The 19,928-nt window shown below is 43.4% G+C and overlaps 1 protein-coding gene across 1 annotated transcript in view; it reads left to right on the top strand.

Moving 5' to 3' along the window:
- The first annotated feature begins 13,555 nt into the window (after positions 1-13,555).
- The window catches only part of PDIA5 (protein disulfide isomerase family A member 5), a 102,817-nt gene continuing 96,444 nt past the window's right edge, over positions 13,556-19,928 (top strand). The window contains exon 1 of the mRNA XM_064451215.1: positions 13,556-13,714. Coding sequence (XP_064307285.1) covers positions 13,640-13,714 — 75 coding nt within the window. The 5' untranslated portion in view covers positions 13,556-13,639. The remainder of the gene's footprint in view (positions 13,715-19,928) is intronic.

Below are 19,928 nucleotides of genomic sequence, written 5' to 3'. Positions count from 1 at the left end.
TTATTTGATACAGTATTGTTGCCAGGTGCATTGGGGTCGTTTTCGAAGGAGAATGACAAACCAATGTCGTTTGTATGATAATTAAATGTAGCTGTCTATAACTGCCAGTCAGGATCAAGTTTGAAAATCTCAGCAGCAGAAGCACAAATTCCTGCCACCTAAACCAAAGGGGAAACTCCTTTACCTAGAAATGAGTAATAGGCTATTACAGTCTCTGCAGCCAGCCATAAAAGGGAAACATTCAGTATACTGCAGTTATGCCATGCATCATAACCTCTATGGTTATGTGCAAAGAAAATGTAGATTGGTCATTATTAACTTCTAATTTTTCTGAAGAATCAGCCTAAGTACCTCACATAATAGAAAATAAGCTCATTACAAGATGGTGACATCTGAAAATTGGAAGTCTAGGTTTCAATTTTTTCCTTAACTAGGTCTCTCTTCTGTTATTTCCTCTATTGTCTCATTGACGATTCCTGGTTAGACCTGCTTGGAAAATGGGCAGTTAAGGAGACATTTTAGATGTCATTTTAGTCGGAAATGGCAGTGACAAATAAAAATATTTTGATTCCTAAATATAGCTGCGCTTCCTTCTTGGAACTGTAGTCCAGGTGTTGCAAAACATTCATTGTAAGTCAGGTTCCCTGTCAATAAATAAGTAGATCACCGTGCCCTCCCCTTTCACTGTATTTGTACAGGGAAATGGTGCATCGCAGCAGTCACATGGCCACAACCCACCAAGGGGCCTAAAAAGAAGTATATAAAACAATCAAAGTAAGTATATGAAAGACTTAAATAACGTTACAAAACTGAAATAGCTAGGGTTATGATCACTGCTTCAGCAGAATGATCACTGTTTTCTGCAGAAAACAAGTACAATCAACCAGAAATATTTTTAATTAAAATAGTTCTGTCAAAAGCTCAGCTCTCCACCAAAACCAGACTTGAACTGTACGTTTTTTTTCAGATTTGCTGTTGATAAATTGAGCAGGCACTGCTTCTGCCTGCTTCTTTCTTAGCCCCCTGTGGATCAGATTAAACGACAGGGTCTGCTCCCTCTAATTCTCATACATGAATTACAGTGCTGAGATGCATTTATGATTGTGATCATGCTTTCTAGCAGAGATTTATTCCACAAAAGCTTAAAGGAAAAGACCTCTTAGAGAGAAAGGAAACAATTTTTTCTCAGAAAGAGTCTAGAGCAGAACACAGCCTTCTCTAGATTCTAGCACAGTAGGTTAAGTATCATTTAGCAAGCATACAGAAAAAGGCATGCCTGACTGCTTTCTTGACATACAAATTCATGGTTAAATGGGTACTCTGAAGGGAATGGGGGTTTGTGGGAGGCTGTTGCTTCTGGAGATTCAGAGGAACCTGGTATATTGTGTTGGCTGCCCAGGAAACTGGCATAATACTGAAAATGAAGCAACGCTAATGAATCAAATCTGCTGGAAACAGCAATGTGGTAAGAGAAAGAAAGGTAATCCAGTAAATAGGATGCTAATCTGTAGTTTTACAAACTTCAGTGTCCCAATATGCCACAGGCTTCCTGCATCAGTCTATTAAACCTAGAACTTCTGAGCGATCTAACACCTACTGATGCTGATTTTATTAATAACAGAAACACTTTCAAATAGTTCTGGTCCAAAATTAGAATTTGTAACAGTCTTTTTATGACTTCAGATTAGTGTAGTGCTTCTAGATTGTAAGATCCCTGCATTAATGTTACATTAAATTTGATGGGATGAGTGAATCAAAAGTGTGTTCTTGACCAGTTCTAAAAAGTTAAATAGAGTTCAGGATTTTGAATGCAGGGATCTCTACCTATTTAATGCCATAGTAATAAGGCCTGTGATCTTGGCCATCTAAGCAAAACCCTTACTAAAAAAAAAGCTAAAAAGAGAAAGCTATAGAAGAAATAGATGTGAAAGAAAAAAGATCCTGAAGAAAGAGCAACAACAGGAACGTAGTCCTTGTTCAGGTTTTATCCAAAGCTAGCAAGAATAACAAGTCATCTAGGTCCTCCTCCCAGCCTGGTCTGCTCTGACTTTGATGCTCCAGTAGCGTGATATAGGAAGCAGCCATTAAAAAATGCCTCACTCCCTTTACCATAATTCCTTTCACAACCATCTTGATTCCTCTTCAGTCTTATTTTAATGGCCCTTCTGAAGAGTTGAATAGCTGATCCCTCTATTATTTTAACAGTAAACAGGTGTGAGGTTAATCTAGCACATTCTTTTCTAGTTTTGATTCCTTCTTACTTACCACAAATTATTTTAGTAGTACAATTAGGCCTTTTTGTTTGGATTAATCCAGGCCCTTTTGCTGCTTTTTATAAACAAATCATTGTTACCTTGGGCAACTTAGCACATTGGCTAATCATCTTTTTCATCTATGTTTGTATAGCAGCTAACAGAATAGAGCCATGCTCCGTGATGGCATCTCTGCAGAGCTATCACAATGTAAATAATTAATAATAACAGTTGTTTAACACTTGAATGGGATTCTGTTGTTTGTAAACAAAGACCTTTTATTTTCTCTGCATTGCTTGTTACACAAAACATAAAATTACTCCAAAGGAAGGAAGCTGTTCTACCCATACAATTGGTGACGCATATGAGGAAAGATAAAACGCAGCAACATAGCAAAAGTGAAAGGTCAAATGGATTTTTAAATTGTTTTAAATATATTACTAGTAATGTGGGCAAATCTGATATTTATGTTAACAAATTTATCTGCCAAAATGCAATTAGAAATCAAACAGGCCTTGTGGTTGTATTGTCCCCATGATAAGAGAAAAACAATAAACAGCTTTTAAAAGAAGGAAATTTAAAAGGACATTTTCCTACAGTACGTAAATACAATTACAATAGCAAAACCACATCAGAAGTCAGCTGTGCTTTTTCCACACAATGTACTTTAACCAAGGAACGTGAGTTGACATTGCAGAAAAATTAACTTCTTTTGCTGAGTCTCATTATGTAATCTTGCATGTATTGTAGTATTTAAGTATTAACACAGCATATAACCAACAGATTTTGAGAAGTTGTGGTTTTATAATTCCAGCAGATTAAAGAGTTGTGATTTTCCTTCGCATAAGTCATATTGTCCCTCTTGTGGTACAGGCGGCTGAGTGTTTTGATTTATGTAACGCAAATATATCCCTGTTCCTTATGAAGAAACTATGTCTATATGCCAATTAGAGAAAAGGTCTTTGCCCTGAAACTCTTTCTGTAAGTAGACAATATGAAAATGAGTTCATTCCCACTTAAAAGTTTGGCATTTATGAACACAAAATCAATCCGATATTAATGTGACAGGGAAAAGCACAAACTCAAGAGATTTGTGGTAAGGAACAATCCATAGATCACACACAGTTGAACATTTCCATTTCTGTCTTTTCTGACCGTCTCAAGACTGAATCAAGAAGAAATGGAAAATACACATTACTGTAATGATATTGCAATACACTGGCATGAAGGACTTCTAATCAGATAAGAACACCATGGTGCTAGATGCTATCTAATGACAAGGGGATTCCTCTTCTAGAGAGATGACAACAGAATAAAAGACCTTATAGCTTAGAGCTCTTGGGAAGTTTACTAGAAGAACATAAGTATTTGGTAATTCTTCATTCAGACAAATTCACTGAATCCAGGATTTACTCACGCATAAGCAACTCAAGAAAATATCTGGGGTTCTTTTACTTCTGGGGCCTGCACACTTGGTCTATCAAATCCTCACCTACACAGAGGAACTGCAGCCCAGCTGCAGTAACAGCTGCCATAAGTAACTCCCTGTTACTTATGGCATGAATGTATATGTAGCCTTCTTCCACAGCATGCATGGTGCTCTCATAAACTGTGTGCAAAGTGAGATAAAAGCTTACACATGGGAACTCACAGCGGAGCAGATCTCGTGCCTGTGGGAGGCAGAAGCTTTTGGCTCCTTGGCCTGTTAAGGAGTATTTTGACAGTGCTGGGAACAGTGTGTCCAGCTGAAGACTTAGAGTAGGGTCTGGGAATTTGGCAACAAGAGGTTAAAAATTAGGAATCTGGTTATCTTTTTTTCACTATAGTGGTAAGATTCCATTTCTAAATAATGCTTAGGACCTTGCACTTTCTGTCTTTCCATAGTAACATCTCAGACGTGCTTATTTCCCATGCTAGCTGCCCACATGTACTGCTTTCATAAACTCAGAGAGCTATGGCGCGCTTCAAATCTGCAGCATTTTTCACTGTCAGCCTAGATTTCTTAGGTCACATTTGCTGCATTGGCTTGCACTTTCAGTGCTACCATTTGCTGCTTGTCATTGACAAGCGCCTTCAGCAGGTGCTCAGTTTTTCTGCTGTATAACTGACAAAAGGGAAAAAATGTTCCTTCTGCAGCGCACGTGGGGAATGAGCTTGAGGTGACCCCGTCAGCCTCAGCTAAACTTCATTCTATTGCTTTTTACTAATTCAGCCGGACGGTGCTTATTAGTGTCCCACTGCAGTCCCCTTTTTATATTTCACAGACTTCACTGTCTGCACAGACCTACTTTCAGTAGCTGTTTTATTACTATGCTATCCTTCCTCTTATTTTTTTAATATATATATATATATATTGCTTTTTCCTGGGTTGCTGCCAAGATGCAACTTGTTTAAAAAATAAACCAAACCCAGACCCTGGCTTATGTCACCCTAATAACCTCAACTCCATTATTTTGTCTCTAGGGTCTAGAGCTCAGGACATCAAGTCATTTTGTAAAATGAAACTGGGTTTGATGGCTCATGGGTTTTGCTTCAAAACCCCTGAAATTAACTAACTTCCCACTGACTGCAGTTGTCTTCAGATCCATCCTTTGAGCTATCCTGGAGCCACTTGGTAAGATCTTATGGTTCCCGTGAAAAGAAAAAAATGCAATAAGTCTCGTAGCAGATTTCACCAGCAGTTCTCAAAGCACTTCACCAGCAAGGAAAAGTATCATTATCTCCATTTTATAGGTCTTTAACACATTTTTGCATAGGCTTGACAGAATGTTTGTGAACACATTCTTGTCTTGTCACTGCTTGTTTCCTCCAGAACCGCTTTCTTAAATAAATAGGCATCTGTTAATATTTGACAATGTTTTTTTTCCACAATCCCCTTCTCCTTTGAGTGTACAGGGTAGATGGTGCTCAGTACATGCATAGCTCTTCACATTTTTATTTAACCTCCATGATCCATATATGCCCCTTGCCTCCTTACTGTATGCCACTCAGACTTTCCTTTGATGTGAGTTACAGTCTTTATCATGGGGTCTTTTGTATGTTGTTTATCATTAAAGAGCCTGAGTGCTTCATGCCTGTTGGTAAGTTTGCTTTCCAATACATATTAGGACAAAAGAGGATATCCCTCCACTTCATAGACAGGGAATATAAGGTTGAGTTTCCTATTCTGAGTGTACAGTCTAACTGCCTAAGATCTCCTATTTCACAATAGCCAGCTGTACAGAGTGTTAAGTACCCACTGCACTGCTCCTATTGAATTCAGTTTCTCTTATGAGTGCTCTGCATTTCTGCAAATCTGATGAGATACCAAGTTGGATACTCAGAAAGAGAGACATGAACATTTAGAGATAATGTAGGAAAATTTTCATTTAAGCATTTTGCCCAATGTTGTAGAGGTCATATTGCATTAATGATAAGACCATAATTTTCCTTCCAGTTACTTCCTGCCTTCAATTATTCATCTCCCAACTATTGCAACAAACAGGTTAGGCAATCTTTGGAAAAAAAAAATATAGTTAAAAACTCCATCTCACAAACCATGTTCAAGGAGGCTAGTACAGTTTATCAAGCACACGTCATCTAGCATTTCCTAACTTTTGAGTGAGTGACTTTGTTCCCTCTGAATAGTTTGTGTGCATGTGATTTCTTAGGTTTTTTTAAAAGGCTATCCAGACAAAAAAGATTTCCATTTTGCAAGTTATGTTATATATTTGACATCCTTAAAATTAATCATTCCCATCCTGGCAGTTGTCACACCAGTGTTAACTTATAGAAATAGCAGATTGCCATCTATAGATCAGCGTGTGTTGAGGCACAGACTTACTGACAGCAGAAGCCTGGGAGTCTAATGGCTCTGGGGGAGAGTGTGCCTACAGCTTCTTCTGTCCTACTATCTTCTCTCTTCTTACCTTAAGCCTCACCCACCAATTTTGAAACTTCATTTGAGTTTTCCTCATTCAACCTATCATTCAGCCCTAGACCCTGTCCCCAATGTCCTCATGCAATCACAGACTCCTCATCCACCTGTGAGTTTTGCCCACCATCCCTAGCTGTGTCTCTACACAGCCTTTCTTAGATATGCCCTTCATACTGGTTCCTGGATGTGTTTCCTTGCTCAGCCTGCTCTCCCACAGATTCAGTCTAGTTCTCATCTGATCCTGGTGGTACTTCTCAGCCTACATGCTCCCAAAAGGCCAAAAATGAAGTCAAAGCAAAGATGCTACTGTCCAAAATGTAAACCATTACCTGCATGTGCAGAGATCCTGGCTTTGGCTGCATCTGGCTAGGGTCTCAGGCTGGCTCTTCCGCTCAGCATTTTCCCAAAGGCACAGGGAGGCAAGGAGAGGAGAGATGCCATCTGAAGCTTCCGTTCACTCTTTTGGATCCCAGGGAACTATGTTGTCTGGATGTCCTGGGGCAATACTGCAATTCCAGAAACTTAGGATGAATCCCAGAAGGAAACAAATATTTTTCAGCTTCAGCAAACGTCTCTGTGACAAGGTTTTTTGAGAAGGCAGGCACGAGGATACCCTTGATAATGAAGATATAGACAGGAATTCACCTGGCTGTAAGAGGTCTCTTCCAGCATTGTTATAATGCCACAAGGATTTCATTATTGTGTTATGGTACCTAGAGCCACACAGATGTATTGCTAAGTATCTTAAAAATTTGAATGTATTCTTAAAGGAGAACAACCGAATCTTACTGTGATGGTCCATCCTCAACACAGACGGTTTCACAGTGGAATCTGTTTGCATATTTCACTGTTTCACAAGCAGCAGTTGAGTAACCACCTGTCACCAGGCTTATGCATATTTCAAGAGGAGAAAATGAGAAAAATAATACTTTATAAAGTTATTAAATGTTGCCAAAGCCTTGTGACAGGACTTTGAAATAGAATTTAGGACTCCTAACTCCTGTTCTTGGCCTGCAAAACAATCTTGTGCTTGTAAGACCTACCTTAAATGATCTATGCATTGCTGCGGTGGAAAAGGCAAGACTGCATATTTCTCTGACACTGAGCTCCTTCCATTCCCATTGACTTCTGCAGGAGCTCAGCTCCATACTCAAGGTGAGACCCAGGTGCACACCAGACTCCTCCTTCTATAGGAAACCTAGACATACACAGCAGCTGGGAGCCATGGTGTTCTCTAAAGAAGTGCTGCCCTGTCTGACCAGAGGAGCAGCTGGGACACAGGGCGTGCCAAAAAGCCCATCAAAAGGTAAATGTAATTGCAGCCTCAGTCATGGCAATGTTGAGGTTGAGCTATGTGGACAACCAGCTTCAAATCCAGCAGCAAATCAGCTTTCTGCACAATTCATTTCACGGATTATTGACTGTTGCTTTTTTCTCACTCTTCTCTATTGATGTTTCAGTGATGCCCACTACTGCTCCCCCCTGCCTCCCTTCCCTCAACACTCTATCTTTTACCCTTTCTGATTTCTTCCTTTTATCTTCAGAATTTTTCTTTCTGCCTCCTTTGTTTCCATGTTGTTTCTCAGCTGTTTTTCTGCCTTTCTTTAGTGACTTTTCTCCTTGACAGCTGGGGATTGAGCCAAAGCCTGCTGAAGTCAATCCATTACCTTCAAAGAGGTTAGGATCAAGCTCTTATTCCCACTTGCTTCCCTGCTTCTTCTACAATATCTTTTCCCATGCCGCATTCGCTGTGGTGTTTCCCTACTAAAAGATGGGATAGTGCAATATGCAGGGGAAGAAGGACATTTAGAGAGAGAAAGTCCTAACGTAGTAAATTCCTTACCAAATTGCTAAGTTGCTACTCTGACTGCACAACTGCAGAAAGCCGACAGATTTGATCATAAGATTGGGGGGGTTTTATGCTAGCTTCATCACAGTGCGGCTCTTTTTTTGTATGACTGTGAGTAGTGGTCTTTGCAAAGACAAGGTCTTTCAGGAAGAAAATCCCTCTCATTAAACTTTGCCGTATTGCACGTAGCAGCTAGTGACTGCATAATCATACACTTCATTGTGGCTGCTGATCTTGAGCTCAAACAGGCAGTACTTAATCACACCAACTAATTCCAAGGAAACTGAAAAGTGGAGAAAAAACCATACTCACTGGATATTTGCTAATGTTATGTAAAATCATATAAATCCACACAAAACATCTGTTTAACATATGCACATATGTGCATATATGTGTATACACGTGTGTAAAAAAGTGGATATAAAATTATCTATCTACATATGGAGAGGGAAAAATACTGAATATGTATATACTAGATGTATTGGATATATTCTCATAGGATAAATGTACAAAAAAATTTACTAGAACATAGTCTGCAACGAATATATTCTGATGATTGAATGTTAATACATATTTGGAAATAATATGGAGGCAGGTGCTCAGCCACTGTGGATGGATACAGCTTCATTGACGACTGAGGCCAGTAGTGCAAACACTGTTTTACATGGAATGGTATTTTGATCTTGTATTTATAGTCCTATCTTTATATTCAGTCCTTCGTATGGATGAATATTTTGTGTAACCAGACCAGAGGCATAATAACTCTACTCACAGAAGAAGCCCCATCTACTTCTCTGTTGCCAGCTGTAAGTGGGAGGCTACCCCTGAACAGCACAGCAGAATCAGTCTCGAGATGTGAGCTTGCATATTAAAGTTTAACATTTTGCCAGCAGAATAGAGACCTATATTGTTCTAAAATAACCAGCTGGGCCCCTGTTACTAGGGTGCGTAGGCGCCATCACAATCCAAGGGGTGTTAGCTAAATTCCACTAATGCACCTATTTCTGATTTACGGGTGGAGACATCAGCTCCCCCTAGATCATACGACAGATAAATCCTCATGCAAGAAACCTGTGGTTGGGCTAAGCGTTGAATTCAGATCTAGATTTCAGCCCTCTTCACAAGCTCATTGCTCATCACTTTTCTGATGATTCACTAAAGGTAAAACAGGCTGCAAATATTTTATAAAGCTTCTGCAAATCACTGGAAAACTGTCTTGACCACAGTGCTTTGGAAACATGTGGTAGTGCTGCAGTCAGTGCACAACAGCTAGACTCCAATGGTTGTTTTAATCTTGTTTAAACTATTCTCTCAGTAGGTAACTGAGAGACATAAATTATCTACTACCTGCCAACAAGGTGCCCATACTGTAGAAGTTTTTATGTTACTCAGGAACACATTATGTCCAGCTTTGTAGATTCAGTGAAAGAAACGACAGTGTTCTTAACAGTAGGGCCACTTAAATGTAAAGGGGCAAGCAGACCTCAGACTTAAAGAAAGCAATAAAAACTGTAATGGAAGATATCTAGGAAGAAATATTTGGAAAATACCTGTACTCAACTTTTAACTGACTCCTGCAGTACCTACTGTTTTTTTCCTTTCATATATAAAGAGCATCTGACTACCTGTGGTCCAAAAGTACTTTGATTCGAGAATGAGGGAAACAACAACAATAAAGTACAAAAGTAAAATTCCCATGAAAGCACACAGCATGTGTGTATTTCTTTGTGCTGTGCAAGGTCTGTACAAAAAGTCCACAGGCCTAGACCTCAGAAACATAAAGGGGTATGATGCAGAAAATGGAGGCACTGTGTAATACGGCTGCGTACAGCATCCTTGCAGAGCATTGAGGATAAAAGCATTCAGACTAAGCCCCATCCTGCCTCACCTCCATGCCATTCCCATTGAGTGAAGCGAGTGAACCAGGTGAAAAGCACAGGTAGATCACAGCCCGTTGAGACTCATGATGTATTTCTGTCATTAACAAAATAGTGTTAAAAAGAGTTCATGCAAAAGTATGAAACTGGAATGTTTGACCTAAGAAACAGTCTTTTATGTAACATCAGCACCTTCATCTCCCTCATTTTGGTGTGCTGATAATCTTCTGTGGAACTTGTTGGCTGATGCGTATGGATGTGCTGCATCTGCAGCCCTGCTACCCGGTGCTGAGGAGGGAGCAGGAGTGGAAAGCTGCCTTCAGGCTCTCCCCTCTGACAGGCGTCAGCTGGAGAAAAGTAATGTATGCCTTTGCCTCTTCTCTGAGGCCACTCCCATGTAAAGTCCTACAGGGGCTGGTACTGTCTCTTCCTTTCTATCATGTGCTGAAGAGCTGCAGGAAAGGTCATGAGGAGCCGAGGGCTACAATACCATCAATCCATTGATGGCAACCAGCTCATATGTCTCTTTTCAGCTGATGCAATCAGTGCCATGACACAGATGTCACAAAACTTACAGGAGATAAGCCCACAGATTAAAATCAGTGGGCTGAAGCTGAACTGAAGAAGGGAGAGGTGTTGCTGGAAGGAAGGAGGAGAACTTGATGCACCTAAGGCAGTGAGCAAATCCTGCTTTCATTTTGGGCAAATGCTATGTAGTTTGGGGTCCCAGTGTAGACCACGTTGCCCCTGGATTCAGCATGGCTTGCAAAGTGCTGGTATCTTTTTCTGTCTGCTCTGCTGTCATTTTTTGTGGTGAAGGTGACTTATTTTACCTTTTGTAAGAGGCCTCCAGAGACTTGTTCAGGTTAAAAAGAGAACAAAGAATAAAGCTTGTCAAACAAAGCAGCAACACGCAGGAAATGTGGAAGGTGTAATTCCTTACAGACATACTTACTGTCAGTCCAGTTTTGTATTTTATTCTTGGTAAAAGAGGTGTTTGAATATAGGTAGACAGGTAAGGATTAGCAGACCCAGTGCAGACTTTGGAAATGAACATGGTCTGAAACTGTCTGGTTTTATAGCCTTGGGCAAATCTTATAATCTCTCTGCTACTGTTTTCTGATCTATAATCGGAAGGGCAGTAATTTTCTTGCTTCTCAGTGGTGAAATAATGAATGCTTTTGCAGTGTTTCGCGGTGCCATATACAAATATCACAATTACAGAGAAGCAAGCAGCATATGATATTAATGCCAAACAGATACAGGGTAAAACTTGGGATGCTGGATAGTGGCGCACTCAGATACAACTGTAATGAGTTCATTAGTAATGCACGACTAGGTTGATTAAGTAGCTGCCACTGTGTAAAGGCTTGACTAGAGCTGATACTTGATATATTATTTTGACCCGAGACAGATGCTCAATGATCTTGTCTCGTAAGTTTTGGCAATGTCTGTCATGTCAATACGAATTATTGAGTTGAACTGAAAGAAAGAAGCTGTAGTTGCCACGTAGATATCATTTTTATATTCTTCTGTATATAAGAATTGCAGCTTTCCAAACTGGATTTTTATATAACCTTTCAGAAGCACAGTTTGAAATAGCTTGTCTTCTTTTTTTCTGTCTTCCCTTTTTCTTTGTTCCTGAGAATGTTTCCTCTTGCCATCATGATAAAAATATACTCCTGCGACAAAACAACCGTGTCCCAGGATTTTATCCTTCCCTAGCACAATGGCAGCACATCCTGTATGGTGATGACACAGCACAGAAACTCCACCACACTGAGGTTACTTTTGCCTCGCCTGATACTGGTTACTGTGGTGTGAAGCGTCAGAAGATATAACAGTTTTCTACACAGAAGAGTCATGGGAGGATTCAAACGGTCTTTGAGAACCTGGATATCCAACTGAGATCAAAGGTCCAGATGAGTCAGGGTGGTTGTGTGCAGAAGCCTTTCAGCTCTAGGCTAGGGATCTGAAGGTGAACAGCATCTGGAAGAGGTGACCTATTCCTGGAGGTTTTGATAGCTTATTTGAAATGGGCTTCAATTGGGGATCTGGAGCCTTTTGCTAGCAGGCTAATGAGTCAAGATTGGGAAGCTGGCACCAGCGGTGGTGGTGACTAGTACAGTGCACCCCTCCAGCCATCCCAGTGCAGTCAGTAAGGACTACAAGTGAGAAGTGGCAGTGCAGATGGCATATACCTCAGGGGTGCAGATATTTGACGCAAAGGATGTTTTGGTTTGGGTCCTTCCACTGTAGAGTGAAAAGATCCCTACCTTTTCTTTCCCCTCCTTAAGCCTCTCTCCAGCCATGCGTCCTTCCTCATCCCAGACTCCTAACGGCTCCTGGGCTGTGCCTCATGTGTGCGTTCACCGGCGTTTCAGAGTGAGCTGAGGATTGCTAACCCCATTTTAAGGCAGGCTAACTGAGGCCGCCTGCAAATGGGAAGCGAGGCATAGCGCTGTGAAAAGATTTGCTAAAGGTTATCCAGCTGTGACTGAGAAAAGTGTGCTCTGGTTCTGCCATGAAAGATGCCACAAAAGTGAAATGTTAATAGTAATAACTTTCTCTATGTGTGTTGCTGCTTTGCAAAATTACATCTCCGCCAGGGGACTTGTTAATGTCAATGGCATTCGGTTTTCATGATCACCGCTCGAAATGATCAGTCAGCTGTATGGATCTACAAATTGCTCCCTTGCAGCCAACCTCTTAGTCTAATGCTCAGGCGACAGTCGGCTCTAAGGATCAGACTCAAAAAGATGCCTTTGATTTTCCTTTGATGTTTCTGAGCCAAGGAAGAATTTCACATGGCCACTGGGCGGTAGGTGAAGATCCCTTCTGTTTGTGGGAAGCCAATTATAAGACAGCTGACCCGCTTTGACATTAAGATTACTGGCAGGACATCTGGGATGTCCTTGCATGGCAAAGCTGGCTCACTGAACGTGCCTAACTAGGGGCACAGACCGAGTTGTTTGTCCGGATGCAGCGATCATTCAAACAGTGCGATTATAATGGAGGTTGCACAAATTGGTCCTGGTCAGACAGAGCGCATTTATTTGCTTGCGCTTTGGCATCGTTGCTGGTGTGTGAGGTTAAAGTGGGCTTCTTTAGGATTTAATGATAACAAGTGGGAACAACTTACAAGGAGGACAGGTCCTTGTTTCTAAGCCTCTCGTCCTAGTTTCTAAGCCTCTCTTCCAGTTAACTCTCTCTCCCCTTTCCTTATTGTTCCATTATTCACCTCTTACCCCACATCTAAGATCAGCAGAAGATTTTAAAGACCCTCACAAAAAAGAGACAAGAGCAAGGTTATTTACCAGAAGGCTTTTCAGGGTGAGGTGCACACCGGGAGAGAGGGGGAGGCACAAAAATCCAGTCCTGGAAGGGAGGCCAGGGGGACGGGGAAGAAGAAGAGCTGGAACTTTTTAGTCGCTGTTGAAACAAATTGGCCGGAGATTGTTTTCCAGCTGTGATTGCTGGCGATTGCTGGCGGGAGCTGGGAGGGCGGGTGGGAGAGCTGGGTGGGCTTTGGTTCCGTTCCCCTCCAGCCGCGGGCGGGATCCCCGCGGGGCCGCAGGCGCTCTGGGGGGGGGGCGGGATGCTCTCCCCCGGCCGGCCGGACTACAATCCCCGTCATGCCGCCGGGCCGCGGGCGGGAGCGGCGGAGCGCGCCTGCGCCGCCAGACGTGGCAGCAGCCCCCGGCGGCGGCGGCGGGTCGGGAGCGGGGCTGGCTCGGCGGCGGGGATGGCTGTGCCGGGGCAGGGCGCGGGGGCTGCGCGGCGCCGCGGGCGGTTCCCGCTGCTGCTCCTCGGCCTGGCGGTGAGTGGCGGCGGCGGCGGCCCGGGACGGCGGGGGGCGGGCGCGGGGTGTCCCCCTTCCCCGGCCCGGGGCGGCGGCGCTCGGCGCGGCGCGGCCGGCGGAGTTGGGCGAAAGTTGGGAGCGGGACGGGCCCCTCGGGCTGGGCGCGGCGGCCGCCGCCCCGGGCGGGCTTGGCGCGGCGTGGCCGGGCTCCGGCAGCTCTCCTCCCGGGTGTTCCCCAGCCCTCAGCCCCCGTGCTGCTTCCCGCGTCCCTCCCGCCCTTTCTGTGTCTCTTTCAAAAAAACCAGCACCCTGAGGAAACGCACCCCGGCGTGCGGCGGCGTCCCCCGAGCGGCTGCGGGCTGCAGCCCGTGGCTGCCCCGGCCCCGGGGGCTCCGACCGGCGGGCGCTTCCTTCGGGAGCGAGAAGCGCCTGAAACCGGTGCCGCGGCTGCAGAGGGTTTCCCTCGGCGGCGGCTCTGCCGCGGCAGAGCTGCCTCCCTCGGCGCGGTGCACCTGTGCGTGGGCACGGCCGCCCGCCCGTGGGCAGCCCCGGCCACTCGTGGGCAGCCCCGGCACACCTGCCTCTGCGTCCCTCAGCTGTGGTGCTCTCCATCTTAGTGCATTCCGGAGGATCTGGGTATGTTGCATCGACATTACGCTAAGTAGACCACTCCTTACCTCAGGGAGACTGCTAGACTTAGGGAAATATTTTCAAGTGTGATTTTTCATCTCTTTTTAAATCACAGATTTTAGCGTAGATAGCTCAAAAGATTGGTGAAGGCATGCTTTAAAGCACTCTTTTCTTCATTGGCACGAACTACAGTTCTTCCTTCTTCCTGGACAGAGTTAATAATTAATTTAAAATTACGTTAATTTTTTTACGCACTCGTGATGTGAGATGTATTTGGAAATCCATGACCTAGGAGCGCTTCTCTAATTGATACAAATCAAGTGTGGAATTGCTAATCGCCCTATGCTTGTTCTGTACTAATATTAGAATTGCCATTGTGGGACAGAGAGCGTCGGCCCTCTCTGATGGAGCCATTCGCCCCTGGCACAGGGGCCTAGCTGTCAGCTCGTTTAGGAGGACGGAAAAGAAATGCTGTGCATTCTGCACGATTTTTGTTTTGTTCAAAACTTGGTCTAGAAGTACAAACTTCTGCTATCTGCAATTTATTTACTGATTTCAAGTGAAACTGAAGTCAGGCTGAACTCTTCCTAAAATGCTGGAGAGGTCTTAGTGTGGCTTTTTCTCCCTGTGGCTCACCTTTAATATACGGAGTACTTTTCTCAGTGATACTTGTGGCACTGTAGTCCTTGGTGATTCTCGTGGCAGTGCATGCCTCAGATTAAGTATATACTGTAGACCAAGTGGAGTTACTAGTGGACTGAGTTTTGCTTTCATTTAAAATAACTAAACACATGGAGTTATTTGTGGTATTTCCTTCTATATCCACTGTGACTGTCAGACCTTATCTTACTGTAACATTTGTTTTATGTTAGTGTAAGTATTTTGCTATGATTTCTTTGTAGATTAAAAGATTTTTTTTCCCCAAGCTTTCTTCATGTGATTCTGTTGTTTCTAACTCTTCTGGTTGCCCTTCTTTTTGGACCTTTGGTATTGCAGGGCTGGTGTCTTTGAGATAAGCAGAGTGGGCCTGCTGTTGTCAGTGAAATTATATGAAACCATTATAATTTATCCACATTATTCTCTCTTCCCCTTCTTAATTTGCCCCAGCATTTTATTTGCTCTGTGATGGTGCATGCTGAGCAGATGTCTTCACTGAGCTGTTGATTCAGCTAATTCTTTCCCCTTTGCTGTGTACAAGTAGTTTAAATTATTTCTTCCAATTTGCATTATTTTGCACTTGAAGGTGCTATTTTTCATCTTGAAATATGTAACTCGCTGTATGCCAGGATTAAAAAACTAGCCTACAGCTGTGACATTGCAAAACCTGCTTTTAAATTTTTCTTGAGTCAATGTTTGCAAAGTCAGTGAGGCTGTTAAGTCGGGATGTTCTTAGTGTGTAAAGTTAAAGCAAAGGTAATGCCAGCTGCTTGGTAGGACAGAAGTATGTGAGGACAACATCTTTCCTTCCAGCCCGTCCTTTTTTATATGTTCAAATCTGGTGGTGGGTTTTTTTGTTTGTTTGTTTTTTGTTTTTTTTTTTTTCTCTCCTGGAAGTGCTGAGTGCTTGCAGTGCACCCGGGACAGCAGCTACTGTCGTGCGTGCATAGTGCTCCTGAAAAATAGGGCTCGTTTTTACAGTAGAACCCAGAATTGGAGGTGGCTTCCGAGAATTGAAATCCTTGTCTCTGTAAGACTTCCTGCATTTGTAAAAAGAAAACTACAAAGCTGGAGGAAGAAAATACTTCAGTATCTTCTAATGAAAATAGTTGTTGTCTTCTGTATCACTATGAATATGTGACACACACGTGAGGAAGATACCGCAGTGATCTCTGCCTGCTGTAAAGTTTTATTTCTTGAATGAGTCGGAGAGTCATAGGGAGGTTGTGGTTTAACTTCAGAGATACTGCCCTGTTTGGTATGTCAAGTGGTTGGCTACATTTCATGCTCGAAGGACTGAATTTGCTGTTAAAGGCATTGGGAAGGAGTTTCACACCAAGGTGGATTTGCATTTCCTCTGAGGTATTGGGTACTGTCCTTTTCCTAGCAGAGGCCAATCACTGCTTCCAAGAGGGTTACGCATTTGGGAACCATTTGCTCTGCAAACACTGATGGATGTTATCTTAGGCCAACTTGGCAAAGGGCAGTTAATCTTCTGAGTGTTGGCTTAGTGACAGAGAAACTGAGTCAAGAGAGTCTGACCGACTTAGAGCCATTGGGAAGCAGGCTTCTTCACCTGGTGCCATTCAAACCCGGTGCCTTCAAGGAAAGGCTCTAAAGGAACATTTCAGGCTCCCAGCTCCTCAAGTCCCAGTAACGTCACAGGAATGCGCTGGCGAGCACTGATGTGCACTTGTGAATCCAGGCCTGTGGGGACGGCTCGGACGTGGCTTGCTCTTTGTGTTGCAGGTAGCCCTGCAGCATGGCAGCAGCGGCTTTGCCTCCCGTGAGTTTGCAGGCAGGGTACGAGCACTGCTTCTCCTCTGCAGTGCTCAGGTGCTGTTTCCCACGTTGGCAGTTGGGCTTGAATTCAGGAGTGCCTCTTCCCATCCAGTTACTGTTTGTACTGCAGGAGCTGCTCTGGGAGGTGTTTAGCTGCAGTCAGAGGGAGGGTATTGCAGAGGGAAATCCCTTACTTGCTGTCCCCCCACCCCATTCCTACTTCATCTGTTCCCTCATCAAAATACGGATTTGTAAAACTTGTGATGTGGGCTATACTCTCTCTCCTCAGATGCCCTTCCCAAATCAAACCCTCGCTTTCAGGACTGGTTTTGTTACTCAGTTCTGTGCCTTATGGAGTGATGTTTTGAATCCATTGGCTTTGGTGCCAAAGCGCCTGTTTGCTTCAGAGGGCCTGGGATGTTGCCACAAGTGTGGTGTGGTCATCAGAAGTGATGTTTCTGCCTAGGAGTGTGTTCATGGTGTCATGGGCAATTGGTGATGGAAGAGGTGCTTGTTCTGCTGTTGACCATTCCTTTTGCTTTTTGGTGACTCAGTCCCTTGAGTTCCTTTATTTCAGTAAAATGGAGGTAAGGAGACTCACCTTTCTTCAGAGTTCTGTTTGGAGGTCTGTGAATGGAAAGACTCAGGGCAATTTGCAACCAGAATCACAAAATAGCATTGCCTTGAATTTCTTGATGTGGACAGGGTCACTTTGGAAGTAAGTTAGGGTTTACCTTGATCCTGCCACCATTTCAAGCTTGTGAATGGTAAAAAATTGTGACGGCAAAGCATGTCTTAAGTTTTGGTACTTTGCTAGCTGAGAGTAGCTGGGAGCGTTGGTGGAGGGTGCTGAGATTTGTGCACTTGCAGAACATAGATGATAAAGGTAATCTTATTTGTGGCTGCCTTAATGATGTCCTGTCTGCTGTTTTTGGGTTTACAGTCATACAGCACATTTGCTGGGTGACTGCAAATAGACTCTCTCCCCCCCCCCGCACTTCTCAGGAGATGGCACACCATGAGCATGTGGTTGTGTGCTGCTCTAGGATCAGCTGCATGCCAGCTTGCCCTGATGCTGCCTCCCTTTTGCCTGTTGCAGACAGCTTCCTTTCTGTGTGACTCTTACTCAGGCTATTTAAATTAAGCTTCGTCTCCTATCACCCTGCGGAAGAATGTGAGGATTAATTAGTTAATATTTGTGCAATGCTTTGAAGATAACAAGTGCCATATAAAGTGCTAAGGATTTTCAGGTGGCATTTTTCACCCTCTTGTTTTTAATTCCCATTAATAGTGTTTTTGTCTTCTTTTTATAGCATCTCTCACGTGCTTCTTGAGTAGGTGATACTTAAACTTCTTCAAAACCCATTTTGTAGAGGGGCATTATGTGGCATATGCTCTGCTCATGCCCTTAGCTTCTGAAGTCATCCAGATGTGCTCGTTCAGAAGCAATATCTGAAACATTATTTTATCAACAGCTTGTTTAATATATATTGCACCAATGCCTGGTTTGAAGAGAGAGCAAGCTTCATGTAATAAGGAGAAAGTTCTTTGTCAGCATTAGTAATTGACCCTATTACAGTCACCTGTTAAATAGTTGTATAGGTTTTCCTTCACTAAGCATTTGAAAACTAGTGACAAGCCATACAACTGATTGGCTACACAGAGCCCATAAGAACAACCCTTAGTACAGACTATTTTGCCTGTAGCTTGTGTTCCTTAAAGCCCAGCATTAAGAACAACATGAACAGTAGAGTCTAGTCAAATCTTGACGTCTCCATGGTATTTTTTTGCTGTCTTCTATATTCGGAAAAGCGAACATAGCAAGTACCATGTTAAGTGGAATGCCTTATTTGTAGCATTCTTCAGCCTAAGATAAAGAATAACAAGACGCTCTGTGTCAGGGTTTTAACTTGCCTTCCTTTGTGAACAGAAGAAATGACACTTGCCTCTTGCAGACATGACCCACCACAATAAAATGTCAGCGGTGCTTGGTTTTTTTTATTCCTTGAATGGCTACACGTGAGTTAATTGATCTGGATTATGTTCAGAGTAAGAATACGTTCTTCCATGGAGCTCATGGGGAATGAACAAAAACCAGGCAGTGTCCAATGGGAGTGCCTGCAAATGTAAATCTGTCGGGCAAAACTATGGTTTTCTATTGCCGTAAGTCTTCCAGTGCAGAAGTTGTTGATCATCTGGTGTGTCTGCTGGAGTGCTCCTCACCTGCCATTCCATGCTGCTGTAGGCGCTGGAGTCACTGCTCCCGGTTGAGCTTGTAGATGGTTTTTTGGATCAGTTGTAGATAAAGTGCTGCAACTTCTGTGCTGGGGGTCCTCAGCAGATGGCAGTTTGGGAACCCCTGCAGATGTGGTTGGGAGAAGATTGTGTTGAGGTCCCAGCTGGATTGTAGGTGCTACTTCAGTTGTGACCCCTGAAGCCTGACACCCAAGTGCTACCCTTTCTCTTCCCCCCTCGTTCACATAATAAATTCTTAGCAGGCTTCCTAGAGATACCTTTGGGTAACAGAGAGAACCCGTCTCCCCTCATCCGATTTGATTAAAATGTTTCTACAGCTATTTTGGATATTAATCATGGATGAAAACAGGGGACTGTCCTACTTATCACTATCCATCTTCGAAGGTATTTGTTACAAATGGCTCAGTGATCAAAGCAGCACGGCCCTGAATGTAAATAGCAGCAGAGGGAGGGCTTGTGAGTGAAAAGCAAGCAATTATTGCACAAGGTCAAGAGTGGTTTGTATGATGAACAAGGAAGATAAAACATCTGCAGTCAAAGTGTGATTCTTGTCAACAAGGGGGCTTTGGTTTTGAACATCTTGTACTTTTAAGTGAGAACAAATTGAGGGGAAGGGAATAGCAGATCTGTGTCTCTCTTGTGCTTGCTGGGAGAAGGCAGACCTGGTATTTTCAGTATATGCACACTGCCTGCACCCCAGGACCTGGCCGTCCCACCAGCTGATCTGCAGGTTTATGAACCTCCCTCACTGCAGTACAGAGGTGTTCCTTCAAATCCACCTTCTGAAGTTAAATGTGCTCTCCACCACAGGGTTCATTTGGATAACTGAGTAGGAGAGGAAAGGTGAGATGCGGTCTTGTTCTTGGGATTTCTCACCTGTCCTGTGTTGTGTCCCACTCCCCCCTGG

The sequence above is a fragment of the Phalacrocorax carbo genome, chromosome 5 (genome assembly GCF_963921805.1).
Source record: "Phalacrocorax carbo chromosome 5, bPhaCar2.1, whole genome shotgun sequence".
Classification (NCBI taxonomy): Eukaryota; Metazoa; Chordata; class Aves; order Suliformes; family Phalacrocoracidae; genus Phalacrocorax; species Phalacrocorax carbo.
Note: the sequence above shows the minus strand (reverse complement) of the source record. Positions and strands in the feature narration are given on the sequence as shown.